Here is a 17,196-nt window from a genome sequence, read left to right on the forward strand (position 1 = left end):
GGGGGAGAGGAATTATTTAAGGATTTACACAAGGAAATGTAGCTAGGAAGATTTTAACACTTTCCCAAATCCTCATGCTGAAAAATAACAAAAAGATCTAAGCGTTATCACATTTGTCTTCTGTAAAGGACAAAGCACTATCATACGAAATGGCCAAAGCTTTTTTACCTGATAAGGGTTTTTGAATTTTCTGGAATCCACAATAGGAAATCTCAAAGTAGTACAATACAGCCTGCAAATCCCTGGAGAGGTTGCTGGGTCCCTGACTCTCAACTTCCTATTTTCTGCCAGTGAAGTGAAATAACAGAAGTTATTAAATACTTTTCTGTTATTGCCTTTCACAGGGAACTGCTGTAAACATTCCAGGAATTACGTTCTCTTGGCATTAACACAAGGTGATCTGCCTAACAGTACTTGTGAAGGTAAGTATTAGCAGAATTATTCTGATGCTCAGAAAAGTCTAATAACCAGCAAATCAAAGGAAAATTTTCCTCTTCCACGGGCAGTCTAGATGTCAATGTAATAGAATAATACCTACTACACCTTTTCGTAAGTGCTTAAATTTGTCACTGCTAAAGATTTTCCCTTGAATATCAGTCATGACTATCAAATCTTTTGAGTCTTAAATTAAATTAATTTAGGAAGAAAACTGTGTGGTTCCAAACACCACACTGTACACATAAAGATCAGCCAAAATTAATCATTTCCAGTTTTGATTTTTCAGAGAAGATGAAAATGGTAATGCTAACAACTTATCTGGCATACAGGATTAACAACAATAGAATAAAGAGCGTGTGTGCCTCCAGACTACAATGTCTGGCGGTGGGGATACACCATGCTCTCAGCTCTCTCCATCTGCCATACATTCAACATGAGCCACATCAGAGCAACCATCTGAGATCCACTCATTAGCCCAGCACCTGCCATCCTGCCTCCAACTGAAGTTGTACTGAACAACAGCCATGCTGAAAACGCAGCTTCAGAGTCGTGGTAATCAGTGTGCAGGCAAGAGGATCTGATCTTTAGACAAATGGACAATCCTAGCGTTGGCTGCCTCACGTCACACAGCACAAGCACATCCTTGCACAATTCTTTCATTTTGTCTAAAACAATGTAACTCTGAATCTTAAGGGTATGCTGGCAGAAACATCTTGAGCAGCGATATAACTGGGTCACATATCTAATCTGACTCAATTCAGGAACCAGATCAAGTTTAAAAACAATGTACTTATTCTCACGGTTTGTCTAATATTAGCAAGACATTTTTCTAAAGATATAAACGGCAACCCAGTGAGTATCTTCTGCGTTTAAAAAATGGTTGTGTAAGAGGCTGCATTTTTTTTTGCTTACCAGGAGATGGCGGCTGAATCTTAGGTTGTTTCTTAGTATCTCCAGTGCTGAAGACTTCTGGAGGGGGCTCCTCCCCTCGCTCTATCTTGCACTCGAAGGCAAACAGGTACTGAATGTACTGTTTTTTCAGGGAGCTGGCTGCACTGCTCGAAGTGCCAACGTTCAATGTTGTTGCAAGCTCGCGCCACTTCTTGTTTTTATTAACCTAGCAAAATAAATGACAGAATCATTGGTTTGCAGCAAAGTGGTTTGTTTAAAAGTCAGGAGAAAAAAAAAAAGTTAAAAAAATAAAGTACTTAACGTCTTGGTTTACTTTTTTTATTTTTCTCTTCTAACTAATGCTCATTACGCCCACACGCAGTAATGCATAGACAGCATTTACAGTTATAAAACCATTAAGGAACCTGCTGATAGCTACATAAAAAGCTTTGTTCAAAGTCTTCTGCATGGTGCATCTTTTAAATGCCTTGCACTCTTCCAGGGCCTCTGCTCTTCAGTTAGCAATTTATCTCCAAGCAAATGCACACTCACTCTCACTCTGACACCCACCCACACCCACCCCATTCTAATTAAAAAGCAGCTTCTGAAAACTAATTTAAAAAGCAATAACAGCATTATTCTGCAATTTAAGCGTTTGAGCACTGATATGAAAAATATTTTTTTCTCCAGAATAGCCACCAGCTGTCAGACAGTTTAGCCTATAATTCCTGGTTTGAGTCCTTTCACTTCACAGCATCTTGCAGGGACAGATCAATGATCCTTTGGCTAGATGAGATGCAGAGTGGAGTGAGGCCCTTTAATTAATTATGGCAGACTTCAAACACACAGGGCTAGTCCAGCAACACCCTGTACTGCAGTGCTGACTGCACAACTCTGCTGTGAGTCCTGTTTGCAATGCAAGGCTGAGAATATCCAAAGATTCTCTTCCTGAATTCCTCAAACACACAGCTGATCTGTAGTACCAGCTTAGTTCATTTGTCATCTTGGATGATGCCACTGGCTCACGCACCTATATCAAACAGAGTATTGTTTTTGCTGTATAATCTGATGCCCTAAAGTTCATTCAACCAGTTGTGCAATTGTTAGGTATGGTCCAAGGATGGGAGGGAGCATGACATAAATGGGCTTTGAGCATCTGGGCCTTTGTTGAGGAAAAATCCTGATTCTTGCAGGCCATGATGCTTTGTACTTGTCCTGAGGCCTGAGATTCTATGATTCCAACTCAATTTCACTAGCCATAAAGGTTATCATTAGCCATACTGTTCCTACGCCCTTCTGACAGCAAAAGAAATATTTTTTAGATTTCTCTCTGTGTTTAATAACATCAATACTGCTGCCAGACTTCTGGGGATAGCAGGCAGATTTGCATGGCTATGCAAAGTGTTTTTATTTCTCTGGTAGATCCCCCAAGAACCCAAGAGTTAAAGAAGATATTTTCCATAAATTGCCCCTGCCGAGGCTTGAAACCCAGCTACACAGCCCTTTGTGCCTACTGACGTACAGCTAAGTGGTACATAATGAACACATTGCATAATGCAAACAGAAATATTCATGCCTAAATGCCCACTATAGTGGCATTTAAAAGAAGGCTGCCAACAGCTGGTCTGCTCATATTGGGATCCCATCAAAAGCACGTATTCGGAGAGCACGTACTGCTGCTGCACAGCGACATTCCCTGTCACTCTCTGGGCAGAATCAGGAGATGTGCAGTGTAGCAGCTGGAGTAACAACTTTTTAGGAGAGTGTCACTCAGATGCATTTAAATAAATCTCATCAAGCAAAGCACTTTCCCTCACAGTAGGCCCAAACAGATAAACATGGTGATCATTCATGTGGGCATACAGCAAAACCAAGAGCCCTTACTTTCAGTGTCAATTCTTATCAGTTCTGTAGCACACAATTTTGTAACTCAAGATCCTTCAAAAATCAGTGTAAGTGAACAGCGTCTACTCTTCGGCAACGCATAATGTCTGCCATTGCAAATTAACACCGAGTGCCCCCAAATAAAATAAATTTCCATGTGATAAGCAAACACCAACAACACTCTAGAACATCCCATTTGTCCCCCCTGCTTTATTTTTCATTCTAAGAGTCATGCTGTGGGCACAATCATGGTGTATGAGGCAGAGCAGCTGCATGATACGATTTACCTGTAATAAAGTTTCTCGGCTAAAAGTAATCAAATCTTTATGATGCTGGGGGGCATGAGCTGATCACTAAAAATGTCAGGATACCATCTCTTGCCCATATATAGCATTTAACAACAGGCAAGGTGAAGTGTATTAGGTTTCTCTGCCTTCCTCTAATAACAGGAATAGCTAACATTTCTGGACTTGGGTCAGTGATTTAATTCAGCAGTCAAGTCCTGTGTTGTGAAGCGTACTATTAATAACAGCAGTGATAATGGTATTAATTAATGTTGGAAGTTTCTTTCTTGAGCTAACCAGATAGATCATTAAAATGTGCTCATTTTCTAAGGAGCTAATTTGACTTACTACATTTTTGAGATAATATTTTCTAATTATTGTAATACGATATGTATTTAAATATTAAATACTGCATAAACATCTATCTATACCCCTATCTTTAAGCCCTTGTCTTGCAAATATGCACAAATGCTCCTGAATTCACAGAAAATAAGGATCTCAGCGTTTCACAGTAGCTTCTAGCACCTGGCCAGACTGACCCTGTAGATGAAAAGGATGCTTTGTAAGCATTAGGAAAGGAGAACTAATGTCAAATACAAAATCTAACTTTGCAAATACTGACGATTTACTAACTTTTGATATTGGTAGACAAAGGAACACGTAGTTTTGTTCTGTGGAGGTCAGTCATACAGAACCCTATGTATGTTATTTCCATGCACTCCTTTGCTAAAGTTCCAGCTGACTGTGAATACAAAAATGAAAGCTTCTTCCATCTGTGGCATAACAAATATACTCAGGAAGAATAAGGCCACAGATATTGCACATTCTCTATTCTAATATAGCACTTTTTTATTCTCAGCTCTTCCTACTTTCATTTCCCTTCTTCACAACTAAGAAATTCATCTTTTCTTTGTAATGATTATGTTTGCATTGCAAACCAAAATATCCTGTAAACGTTTTCCAAAGACAGGAAAAGCACAGTCTGTGACACAAGTCTAAGACACAAGTGCACTGTATAGAGACAATTGGAAAACAAGGAGAATTGGAGATGAAGGAGACTGTTTTTAAGAATAAATCTACCACTTTTCTGGAGAAATGAACTGATTTGTCCCAGAGGCAGTACATCTGTCTGGGAAGGGTGGATTTCCAAATCTCTTTTCTTTCAGATATTTCCTTTCAGTTCTATCATCTGCTTTTACAGGTGAATTTGATGCAATGGCCTTTTCCTCTCCCCTTCTCTTAGCAGCATTACTGGAATACTGTGAATATGCAGCAACAATGAACTGTCTACAGCAATGATCAATTTTCTTTCAAACTGTAGACTTTTAGAGCAGTCACGTAGCCCAAGATGACTTCCAGACAAACATAAAAGCATAAATATGATCAAACTCTACTTAATTCTGTTTTCAGGACTGTAAATGCAATTGTGTAACCAGCAGGAAATATTCTAGAAAATGGTGTGCTGACTTCTCCAAAGATTTGCTGTGAGGCACCTCTCACCTGCGCTAAACCTCCAATCTCTTTGACGCAGACATACAGCCTGAACAGGTCCAAGGGCTTCTTGCCCACAGCTGGCAGACTGGCCACAGGGGTGCCCCTCTCCTCCATGAAGGTGAGATACCGGTCTACCCACATCTTGCGCTCTGGTTCATTGCCAAGTTCATAGACTTTCGTGATCTTCTCTCCAGTTGTGGTAGAGGAACTTGATTTCTGAATGGCAAAAAGAAACAAGAGTTGGGGGAAGGGTGGGAAGGGGAGGGAAAAGAAAGTAAGAAACTCACAACACTGATAAAGAGAAGATGTCAAACAAACTAAAGCTATCACACAACAGTCAGGAATGAAGGCTACTAGTTCAGGCACAAACAGTACATTCTGTCCATATACTGAAAATTCAGCTTTTTAATTAAAAGGGCCCAAACTCCCCATTCTCGTGTTTCTTTCACCAATTTGAACTTTGGATCCCAGAAGGCAAGTTTCTGATGTTGCCTCATTTCATTTTAATAACAAATATCTCTCACATAGTGCTTCTCATCCACTTATCTCAAAGTGCTTTGCAAGCAGTAATTTTGGCAAAATTGAAAACACGTTTGTCCCACACAGCTTATACTAAAAACAAACTAATGAACATTCTCCCTTTCCACCTTAAAAAGGGCTAGAAGACCTAGAAGTGTTTCAACAGAACAGGAATTCCACGAAGATAGCCTAACGCATGGATTACAAAAATCTAGTACCCTGGGGAGTGGTACCCAATTTAGAGAGTCATAAATGGTATTGCTTTACTGTCTGTTTGCACTACTGTTGGCCAAGAGAAAGATAATTAAGAGTGCCCACATTACGAGGAGATTGGTGGCAATACTCTTTGAGAACTGTGAATCAGCTGTCTGAGCCAATAATGCTCAGGAGTAGGTAATACTCTCCTCTCTTAAAAGGACAACAGAAGATGGTCATTTCACATGTCCTGCCTTGGGAAGAGAATGTGTATTATGACCTGGGGAAAAACAGGATTCACAGCAATCAGAGCTGATTGCTGAGCACTATCAGGAAAAGTGAAAGAAGTGGAAAAAGCAGAATTGCATGCCTGAACCCTTTCTCTTGCTGCTACTCTGACTTGACAGCTAACAAAAGCTCACGCTATCTCGACATCCTTTTCTTTTTTTTTCTAGGGACAGTGAAAGCACTGAGGCTGCTACACAAGCTAGAACACATAACTTCTCATCATATCCTCTTCTTGCATCTGTAAGCTGGGCTCTGTGCCATGTGTGGATGGACCACACACCGTCTAAGGCCTCTGATCGGACAGCAGAGTGGAGCTGTTACCACTGATGGCAGACCCTCCCACTTGCACAGGGTGAAGTGATTTGCCCTGCACTGGAAGATGGAGTGGCTTAGAACTAAACACAAGAGAGAAAGACTGATATAAAGCTTTGGGAAAGGAGCCAAGTATATGAAGGGAAACATACTCTCTATACAGTAAAATCCTAAACTTGCTTGTTGACTGCAGAAGACACATCAAAATCATCTAGTCAACCACTCTTTCCCTCCTTTGCCTTTCCTTACTTTGAAGAGGAGACAGTACTGCTCTTAAGAATACCTTAATTCTAGTTGAACACTTCTAAACAAGACTCTAGAAGTGTACCATGGGTGCTACAGCACCAGCCACTTGTGCATGCCCCCACACTGTGATGGTGAGTGCTGGCACCTGACACCAGGAAAGATGCAGCATAGTAGCATCCAACTGCCAATGATTTTAAAAGCATTGCCACCATTTATCTTGCACATTAGCCTGGAAAATATGACAGGCTCTGTATCTCCCTCCAGCTGAAACTTGGCAATACTGGAGGAGCGCCAGGAGAAAAGAAACCCGAAGCCAAGAGAGTGTGATCCAACAGTTCCATGAGCCACTGCTGTTCTTTCCAGTGAATGGATATTCATTTTAATTAAATAAATAGCCTCCCATAAAGTTTTCTGCTTTACTTCCTGCAACTCCCTTGCAGTAGTCCTTCCTACAGACGGATAATATTACCTTCTTAACTTAGCAACAAGATACTGCCTTTAATTTACTTGGGTCAGATTCACTTGCGTTAAAAATCATAGTAAAGTCAAGGCTGAATTTGTTTTACTAATATTAAGTGGCTGGTAAGAAAGTATTCTGATATGTCCTGCAGATTTTGATTATGCAATGGAAGCACAAACTGATTCTGCAATGGCAAACACTTTACTCAAAACATCACTTGCATTTAAGTGTATTTAAGTGTTCAAGAGAATTTTTTTCAATACAGATTTTTTGGTGGAGGGTGCAGTGAGGGCTGTAGACAAGTCATCTTGCTACTAATATGATTTTGTAATGTAAGCAGATAGATGATTTTAGATTCAAACAGCAGAGTAAATTGATGCTACTCTACCAACTGCAGTAATAGTAACAAAGCTACATTACTGTTCATCAGCATTACCATTAATTTTAATTTGCACTTAGGAAGCCAAGGAACTCCAGTAAAAACAAGGGTAGGAAATTTCACCTTTTACCCAGTAAATATTGTATGCCCTCGTATTTTAACATGTAAGGCAACAAAGAAGTTTCTATTTCAAATTTACGGTAGTTCAGCATTAAGAATGCTCAGATTTACCAGTTTTATGCCTTGGTTTTTATATGGTAAGATTCTCTTTTTCAAATCAGACTCAGCAGAATGGAAGCCAGTAAAGAATTTTTCATTCCGTGCTCTCCTACTGTAGGTCTCAAATAATGCTGCTTTCCAGCAATGCGGCAGCAGGCTCTAAAATGACAGTATAATCCGAAAACTTTTCACAGCTTACGGAAGGTAAGAAGTGTTTCTTACTGTGTTAGCTTTCAGGTTGTCAGGCTTTGTAAAATGGGCACAATTTTCTTCTAAAATGAAATGTTAACTTTAGAAGAATGCACTGGTGGGAAAAATGCTATTCCTCAAGAGTAAAGATCTTTTTCTCTTCTCTGTTTTTATAAATGTAAACATGTAAAAATGACAGATGTGTGCAAACTAGTCTACACACAAACTTCAGATCCACAAGGGTGCATTCAGCTGGAAGCCTAAATCTGCCTGTAGGTCAATGTTAACTACAAGAAAATACAGGTTTATTACGAGATGACATCATTAACAGATCCTTAACTGAAGTGAGTGAAAGCAAGACAATGCTGAAAGAAAACAGATGATGAGCTTTTCTTTGATTTGTTGATAATTCTAGTAAAAAATACCGGTGCAATCCTGTTGCATAGACCTTCATTAACTTAGCTGTATCCTACTCTGCCCTCAATTCCCAGCTATTCTACAGATGTTACTATCCGTCTTTAAATGGATGATAAAAAAACCAAACAACAACAACAAAAACCCAACGAAGAATACAGATGCCAAAGCCAATTCCCCTATTAAATTTGCTTAACCCCATACTTTATTTTCAATATACCTATCCCCTATTGAAGTTGTGCAGCTTTAATACAGACTGTGGCATGGTGAAGCTACCTAATCCTTCAGAGCAACAAAAACTTAATGTGAAATTTTCACATTAGGGCAGTGGTAGTTATTGCTGCACATCTCCCTAGCTACCTGTATTTATAGAACTATCTACTGTTCACTTTCCCCACTTCAGTAAAGGATTTGCCAACACTACACTTATTACACAGCGCTCTTTCACTACAGAACAGTATGCATACACAGGCAGCAATACAGCTGCAAATACAGCAAAACAGCTGCAGGCCAATCTCAGACAGAGGCTGTTACAGGACACAATCCTCTGCCAAGATACATCCTGAAGGACTCTGCAACTCCCCTCAAAGCTAGCACCACAGGGACAGTGCTACTCAGGCGTCTCTACTGTCATGTGCACATGTAATTACAAACAACAGACAACATTTTATGGGATTTTCATAACCTGGTGTTTTACTCATGTTGCAGTGACTACGCACAGTGCATACTCATTTTCAAATTCTCTTTTAAAGAATTTTAAAGACGCTTAGCCACTGTAAGGGACACAGGCTAAGTATAAAATTCACACAGCAAAAGCCAACTTTTATCTTAACACTTAAGAGCCTTCACAACGTAATGGTGAACAATTCCTTCTCTACATTTTCTTATGCCTCAATTCCATATAGAACTACTCAAAGAGAGGACTCACTTTGTAGGATCACAGGTACATTGTGAGACCATTCACCCTTGCTTTTACCCTCTGCTGAAATGGAGAAGTTGTAGCACAAGAAAGCTGCTTTGGGATTTAATGAACAAATCTGGTCTGTTTCCAAGTGTAACAAAACGACTGCAATCAATCTTCCAGTCTATGTCAGGCTGCTGTTAAGGTCGATGAAGTTATCCAATACACTGGCTTTCATAGGTAAAAAGAGATCGGCTAATTTACAGCACTTATTTTTCCATCATTCTAAAGCACTGTATTTATCCCAACCTGTGCACCAAGAAGCTAAGTGAAGCTAAAAATGCAGCAGCATTTGAACAGAAGGGCATTCAGAAGAGAAGCTTTTTACACTGAAAGCACAAACTTTGCCCATTTGTTTTTTCCAACACTATACTTGCTATATTTACATGGAAAATATTCCATGGTGGCTCTAGGATTTATTATGTAGTTCATACAATGAGCTCAGGAACGCGCTGTAAAAGAATTTGATGGGTTAGATAACCTATGCAGTCGCCTTGCTTTCCTCCCAGAGAAGCAACAGTCAAAACATTACTACAAACAAAACTAACCCCATATTTTTGTGTCCCACCCCCCTTATAAATGCTGTTAAGAACAAATAAGATTTTGTGAGAACAAGTAACACCAGCTGCCTTCTGAGACTCAAAGTTGCTGCCAAATAAACATCAAAACATCCAGGTGGTGCACTTCCTGCCATGCTGCTTCTCTGCTCAGGGCATTCGTTAATGTCTGGCTTTCTGAAGGGAAGACCTTTTTTCCTCCAATTGGCCTTCCTCTATTTTCCAAGACACACTCTTCAACATAAAACTTTGTGAAAATTACCAACAAATTGTTGGTATTTTACGTGCATGTTAGCACAGGAAGAAAAAACTTGATATTCCTCACAAAAATCTGTTGCAATATTTTTCTCAAGTGAGAAAATATGATCATTATTTTTAGTAGAAAGAATAGGAACTACATACATTTTCCTGATTATAAAAAAGAAAAAAAGCAAAAATGGCTAAGTGGACACTTGCTCTGCAGAAGCCACATATTCTGCATTCTCTTTTTTTCTGTATGTATATACATGTACACAGATTTTTCTGTGTGCATGTATAAATATATGCCATTTATATTTTAGCTCCATGCATCTCTCTCAGGTTTTTCCTGGAAGAGAATAATTAAACATGATTCACCTAAAAACAGCTTTCTAAAAACTTACACATATCATTTTTTTTTTTCTACCCACAAGCTGGGTTATTTCAAAACAACTGAATGAAGCAAATCAGAAACAATTTTGTTTTAGATTGTGCCCTGAGAACTCAATAATCATATTTCCAAATACACAATTCAAAATTAAAAATGCTTCAAAAATACACACGGCAGCTTTTTTTGTGGCACTAAGGCTACAATTCAAGTGTTGCTGGATCTTAGTTTTTGTTGTGTGGGATTTTTTTTTCATTTTTTATTTTTCCTAAATAACACTAGCAAAGACAAGTGCAGCAACCAGAGTGAAATCAGTTGTGTGAAGGAGTTTGGGCCCAGGAACAGAAATGGAATTGTCCTTAACAACACAGTCGGCATGCTTGGAAGCTGATGCATTACAGGATGTTTTCTTCACAACAACTGCTGTATTACCAGACAGCACATTTGCATGATGCACACGATTTTACTCTTTCTTATTTTAAAGTACTGTTGGGACAAATTTTGCCCTTGGAAAAGCATGCTCAGGCCCCACTGAAGCCAGGCAGTGGAACTTACAGCCATGTGTCCAAGAGCAGAATTTGTACCCAGTGTTACAAAGAAAGATAACTGTTTAGTGGATAAATAATGAAGAAAAGGAATTTATAAAACAAACAAGCAAGCATTAAAATAGAATTAATTACAAAAAAAATAAACAAAAACCAAAAAAATCAGAGCCACTTACAGGGCTTGATGGAGTCTTTGGCCAGCCTGGGCTGCTAATGCTATCACTTTCATCTCCATGAAATGAGGAGATGCTAGCAGAGCTTGGGGACATTGGGGAAGGGACTGGCAGGTTGCCTGGGGTTGGGGGCTGAGAAATACCCTGAGAGCTGTAGCTATCCTGTGGTAGAGGAATAAAAAAAAAATAATATGACAAAGCAGGGAAAACTTTATTAAAAACAAAAAAAATACATCCAGTTTAACAGAGTGACCAATTTTTTATATATAAAATATATATAAACAGAGAGACACATACAGAAAACACACACATATATAAATATATTTATATATATATAAAGTATTAAAACAACATTGTTAATTAGTATAATTTGGAAAGTTTGCTGGATGCTTGGCTAAAGTCACTAAGCCACCATGCTTATTTCAAGCTCACATGGAATGCTAAGCATGGGTTTCCCCTTATGAAAGAAAGAAAAACAACAAGCTGTTCACCTTATTTTATCAAATAAGGCAAGAAAGCAAAATATTAAAGTATGTTGCTGCTGCTGAGCCAGCCAAAACAGGAAGCCATAACTGAAGGCAGAGAAAAATGGCTGCAAGTATTGAAATCAGGCAAGACCCTTCTTCCCCACCCACCTGGCACAGCTGAATCCCCACGCAACTTTTGGCTTGGGTAGCTTTGCCCCCGCAAGTTAAAATGCCGTAAGAACTAGTAACTTTCAGATCCACACAATGAAGGAAAAAAGGAAAAAAAAAAAGAAGAAACAAACAAAGAAATTGCACGTGAATGGAAACGCATGCAGGAAAGAACAGAAGTGGGTAGGCCAAAACCAGAAGATGGACGACAACACAGCAGAGTCCTGCGGGCTGAACCAACACCACGTGCGGAGTGGTAAATACCTTTGATTTGCTCTCAGGTTGAGGGGCTCCTTCTTCTTTGCCATCTGCTTTGAGAGGAAGGGGTAGTTTGGACTCACCAGGTGTCATCATATCTGCAAGACCCATAGGTGCTAATCGAAAACAGGAGAAACAGTTAAGCACGACTGTGTTCGGTTTGCTAGGAAAAAAAGGCTTCCTGCTGCCAGACTGTGGTGACACGTGAAGCAGAGGTTATCCCACCTCTGTCCTTTCATTTTGGCATCCAGAAATCTGCACACCTCTTCAGTTGAAGCGAGGAAACAAAAGAAATGAATACGGGAAGAATGCAAGCGCCACACAACAACAATAAAAAACACTTTATGCAGAAAATCATTTTTCACACCACTGGTGGTCTACAGCTGTCTATGGATCTGACCACTACATTTTACCAGGCCAAGAATCTACCCTACTAACTACTCCACTTTTCTTTTAGTAATAGACTAAGCTAGATGAAAACAATGCAGACTTTGCTTGCAATTTTGAATCTGAGGAAAAGGCTGAAATTCTTCTGTATTATAACTGGTGTCCAGGAGATGATCACTGTCCCTATCTTCACGGTACGTTGTTCAGCCTTGTGAGCCTGAACTACAGAATTACGAGCTGCAAACTCTGCTCTGTTAGAGAAGTGGCAGTCAACTTTTCCTCTTGTGCCAAAATGAGGTAGGACTGTAATGAACACACAAATATCTTGCTCTGATAGTGCAATGCAGTTAACTTCTCAGAGCCGTGAGGGGTTTAAGGGTTTTTTTAAAATTTTTTCTTCATTTCAAGTGCTAAGTGTAGTGTTATCGCTGCTGGCTTCATGGACTTCTAGAAAGATACAAGAAACATTCAGATAAACACACAGAAAATACTGGTCAGTGCAGGTGCTAGGAGGTGCCATGACACTGAATCAATGCAAATGACCAAAGAACAAGAGCAAGACACCAGGCACTTCTTTTCTGCAAAAAAAAACATGTGCTCAGCATTTGTGAAAGACTGGATTATCTTCCCTCCCTCTCCCTCTTTTTTTACTCCCCTCATGCCCTGCTTTCAAAGAAAGATCAGAGAGAAATAAAAACATAGGCTAGAATAACCTACAGGGCAATGAAAAAAGAAAAAATACATATCCCAAACTCACAGATTCTAAGAATCAGCAAAGAAACATTTCTTAAAAAAAAAACAACACAGAAATGTGATCATTACCAGACTAGTGTGCCTCTGCAAAATGACAATGCTGGCTCACACAAGGCAGCAGGCATGCTGCATAGCAAGCCAAAGAGAGGAGGGGGAAAAGAAGCTTAAAAATGCTTCACAGATTGCCCACTACAAAATGATTATTGCACATATTCATGTATTACTATGTTTTAGAAAATAATTAGTTTTAATTACAGCAGTGAGAGCATGAGCAGGACTCTGGTGAATACGCTGGCAAGCTTTGCAGTGCTAATTTGCTAATATCTTTAGCATCACTGCAGGTTGAGACTATGGGTCTGCCAAAAAAACCTACCCAGCCATGTGCCATGTGAGTTTACAACTGTATGCTCAATATTCAGCTTTGAACGGCCAGTGTTTTTCATGGGCACATTTTCTTGTTTTTTTTTCACAGTACATTTGTAGCCCAATCAAACCCTTGAAGTCTTCACTGCACATAAATCATAATTGATATTTAAAAAAAATATACTTGCAACACTTAAGATTTCAAGAATTGGAACAAAGAGTTTTTTTCAAGTGATGCAGCTGCAGAGAAAATCTATTGGGATCAGCTAAAAATGCTGTTATTTTTATGTATGTGTGTGAAACCTCAACAAAACAGCCAAGCAGTATTATACTGGGAAGCCAGCATCCACTAAGCGTGTGATTTGTATGCATTTTGCCCTTACAGTGCTTGAAGAACTGGGGTATTATGAAGTGAAAGATGTCAGCTTAACACGTTTTAGCTTTGAGATCTAGAGTTTAAAAAAAAAAAGTTACTTTTCTTTCAGATACGTTTTTTAAATACAAAATGGTCAAATGTATGCCACAGTCTGGTTTCAAACTGGGATGCAAAACTGCTACACAAAATCCTTTTTAACACATTTCATGCTGTGAAAACACTGAAGAAGACATCTCAGTTTTAGTTAAAAGCAAACCAAAAGTGACCCTTCCCCTCTAAAGCAATTTTAGAAAGGTCAAACAAAGTAACGTTAAAAATCATGTTTCTTCACTGGAATTCAGCATGGCCAAATCCTCTGCTGGTCTCTCCCTGTTACGACGCTGGCACACGACTTTTCTGTTACAAAGAACAAAATATTTCTGCCTATTCCTGGCAGCCCTATTTACACCAGAGCTCCTTTACAAAATCTCTTTTTCAATGAGGTTTCCACTAAGATCTCATGTAAAGGGCAAGAACTCTAGGCTGCAACAAAACACACCCTGACTGCATTAATTATATTTGGGAATACAAAAACACCAACTCATTTTGTGTACTGCAGATTTCTTGTTTTGTGCATATGCATATATAATTTGGTCTCCAACTATCAGGAGTTGGAGAAAATTACAAACAAAAGACAAATGAAGCTTTCCAAATTCTTTTTCACTTTGTGTTCTAAACTATTTGCTTCACATACGTAATTTGCTTCTATCCTAAAGAGGAGAACTGCAGGGGTTTGACTACCAAATGGTAAGGTCTCCCTATAGCTTTTATCCAACACATTTCCACAGCTACTTTCCATCCACTGCTGAAATGCTGTTTCATAACTTCTTGCAAATGTACTCTCCAGTGATTTGCAAACAGACACTCCTTCACTTTTCAGCAGAGCAGTACAGCCAGAACATTGTTTTGACCCTTTCTGAGCAGCAGAATACTGTTATTGTCACGAAACTGCTAAATTAAGACATGCTCTCTTTCTACACAGGCAATGATAATTCTGCGTGTGAAGTGCAAACCGAAAGAGAAAACATTTTAGAGAAGAGGGTAACAGGAAAACCTTGACTCAGAAAGTGCTGTAGTGCACTGTGAATAGGTTTCAAGTACTAGCCTCTGGCTTATTATAAGAATTTAAGAGCTAGAATGGTTTCAAAAAAGCAAGTATGGGTCAAGGTCCTGAATTAACTATTCCACACTGAATTTAATGTACTCAAAGGTATATATCGACATGAGTGAAACTGCAGCAAAGTATTCTTTTTTGCTAAAGGCTGTGCTATCAGTCTCAGAAGATGATGAAATACTGTAAGAGCAGCAATACACAAACATTGTTTTTCTCTTTATTGCTAGCGCAATAACAAATCACACTCTACAAAACAGAATATTGCATCCTTTGTAAGACATTTCTCCCTCCCTCCTGCCCCTAGCACTCTCCCTCCAAAAAGGAAAAAAAAAAAAAAAAAAAAAAGAACAAGAAAAAAGAAAAGCAGAAAATTTATGACTCGTGAAGCTGGCAAAAGAATCCCCACTGCTTTAATACCCACAAAAAAGCCAGAACAGGGACAACAGCATTGCCTCATATCCTCCCATGAACGGCCATTCCCCTGTGGGTCAAAGCACAGCCTGGGACACTTGGCCTCTGTTTCTGAGACAGGCACTTGGGCAGCCAGGATGTCAGCACTGTGCTCTCCACATGCCTATCCAACCTTTTGCCTGAGGGGTGACCCAGGCACGTGGCTGGGGATGTGGGCAAGTGAACTCCAAGAGCTGACTGATTTGTGGTCACACTGACCATCAGGTTACAGTCATCGCCCATTTAAAGTCTAAGGGATGTGTTACTTCAGGTGTTACAACTGCTGGTGCCCTCTGAAAGTTTTATTTAAACGGACTTTAAATAATTGCTCATATGAAGGCATATATTAGGGCAAAAAAGAAAGAAAAAGGAAAATAAATGGAGGTCTTCATTAGTCTGAAAAATGAAAACCAACCAAGCTACAAAACAGAGAACAACAATTTACACTTGTAAAAAATGCTTCACATTTATAAATATAATCACTTTCTCTCTCAGAGGTCCAGCCAAATAAATACAAAGTCAAAAACATATTATAAATGAAAATGTAAGTGTTCTACTTTTAAGAGAATCCTTTTAATTTCTTCAGCACAAATAACTTTTCCTAGAACTTCACATTTTATGTTAAGTATTCCTACATCCTACAAGAATCCTACAAGAGATTTATTGGGAATAACAAAACTCAGAAAAATGAAAGGTTTTAGTACAGCAGAGGTGGCAGCAGTAAGGAGATGAATGTCTTTTGACTGTTTTGTTCACCTTCAGAGGTAGAAAGGGGTATGAGTACAATATGGAAATCCACAAGATGTAGACTCCATATTACTTGTCTTTCAAGCTAGTTTTCACTTGAATTTCCAAGGTTCACATGAATATATTTCTTTTAATTGATGTTGGATTTGTAAGTTCCTTTTAATTATATTTTTTAAAGCCTGAATTAGAAAAACGGAGGGAAAAAGGATATAAAATAAATATGGGAATGTGAACCCTCATGTAACACAAAGACAGCGGAGGTTTTTACTGTTTTTCTGTGTGGCAGTTTGTTCCGTAATTGTGAAGGGATCCTGGCTTGAAACTTTCAGTATTATGGGTGGGATACTCTATTAGAAGGACTCAACTACATTAACCTCATAATTTCTGTGCTCCAAAACTGCTCTATCTCAGCAAAAGCTGCTGATGTGCTGTTTGACCAACAGCGGCTCCTGAAATATCAGGATGCAGAACTGCAACATCATATTCCTTTTGATTGTTACATCAATTAAAAAAAAAAAAAGACAGCAAAATAATAATAAAAAAATTAACTGGTATTAAGGAGTTATAAACAATAATAAAAACAGGTGGCAAGAAGCATTATATGCAGTTGTACAGAAGCTCTGCAACCGTGTAAAAACAATTCCAAACAGTATCTGTATCTTCTTCTACTTCATAAAGCAAAACCTACAATTGCATTTCATTACAAATAAACCAAAACCTACTTTCCACCTTTCACCTTCAAAACAGGCAACTGCACTCTCAAAAACCCAGAAAACCAACAAGAAAGCAATCATTCCCTGTTGCTTACCTTATTTTTGCATTGACCTGTGATTGAAACAACAGGTATGCATGCTCAGTGCTTGCCAGCAAGTTAACCCTCTCACTTGACTCCACCAGCAGCTACTCAATTGCTTTTTTTTGGCCCTACACACTGACTGAACCCTGTTTTTTTCTGATTGACATGGCTTTATACTAGTGGAGGGCTCAGGAGCCAGGCAATG

At 39.0% G+C, this 17,196-nt stretch overlaps 2 protein-coding genes across 2 annotated transcripts in view; both read right to left on the bottom strand.

Annotated features, from left to right (window-relative positions):
• Positions 1–17,196, bottom strand: part of ZDHHC14 (zinc finger DHHC-type palmitoyltransferase 14) — a 515,017-nt gene that overhangs the window by 225,396 nt on the left and 272,425 nt on the right. The window lies entirely within an intron of this gene.
• Positions 1–17,196, bottom strand: part of ARID1B (AT-rich interaction domain 1B) — a 318,747-nt gene that overhangs the window by 21,208 nt on the left and 280,343 nt on the right. The window contains 4 exon segments of the mRNA XM_048935631.1: positions 1,351–1,555; positions 4,998–5,207; positions 11,077–11,235; positions 11,973–12,082. Coding sequence (XP_048791588.1) covers positions 1,351–1,555; positions 4,998–5,207; positions 11,077–11,235; positions 11,973–12,082 — 684 coding nt within the window.

The sequence above is a fragment of the Lagopus muta genome, chromosome 2, assembly GCF_023343835.1.
Source record: "Lagopus muta isolate bLagMut1 chromosome 2, bLagMut1 primary, whole genome shotgun sequence".
NCBI lineage: Eukaryota > Metazoa > Chordata > Aves > Galliformes > Phasianidae > Lagopus > Lagopus muta.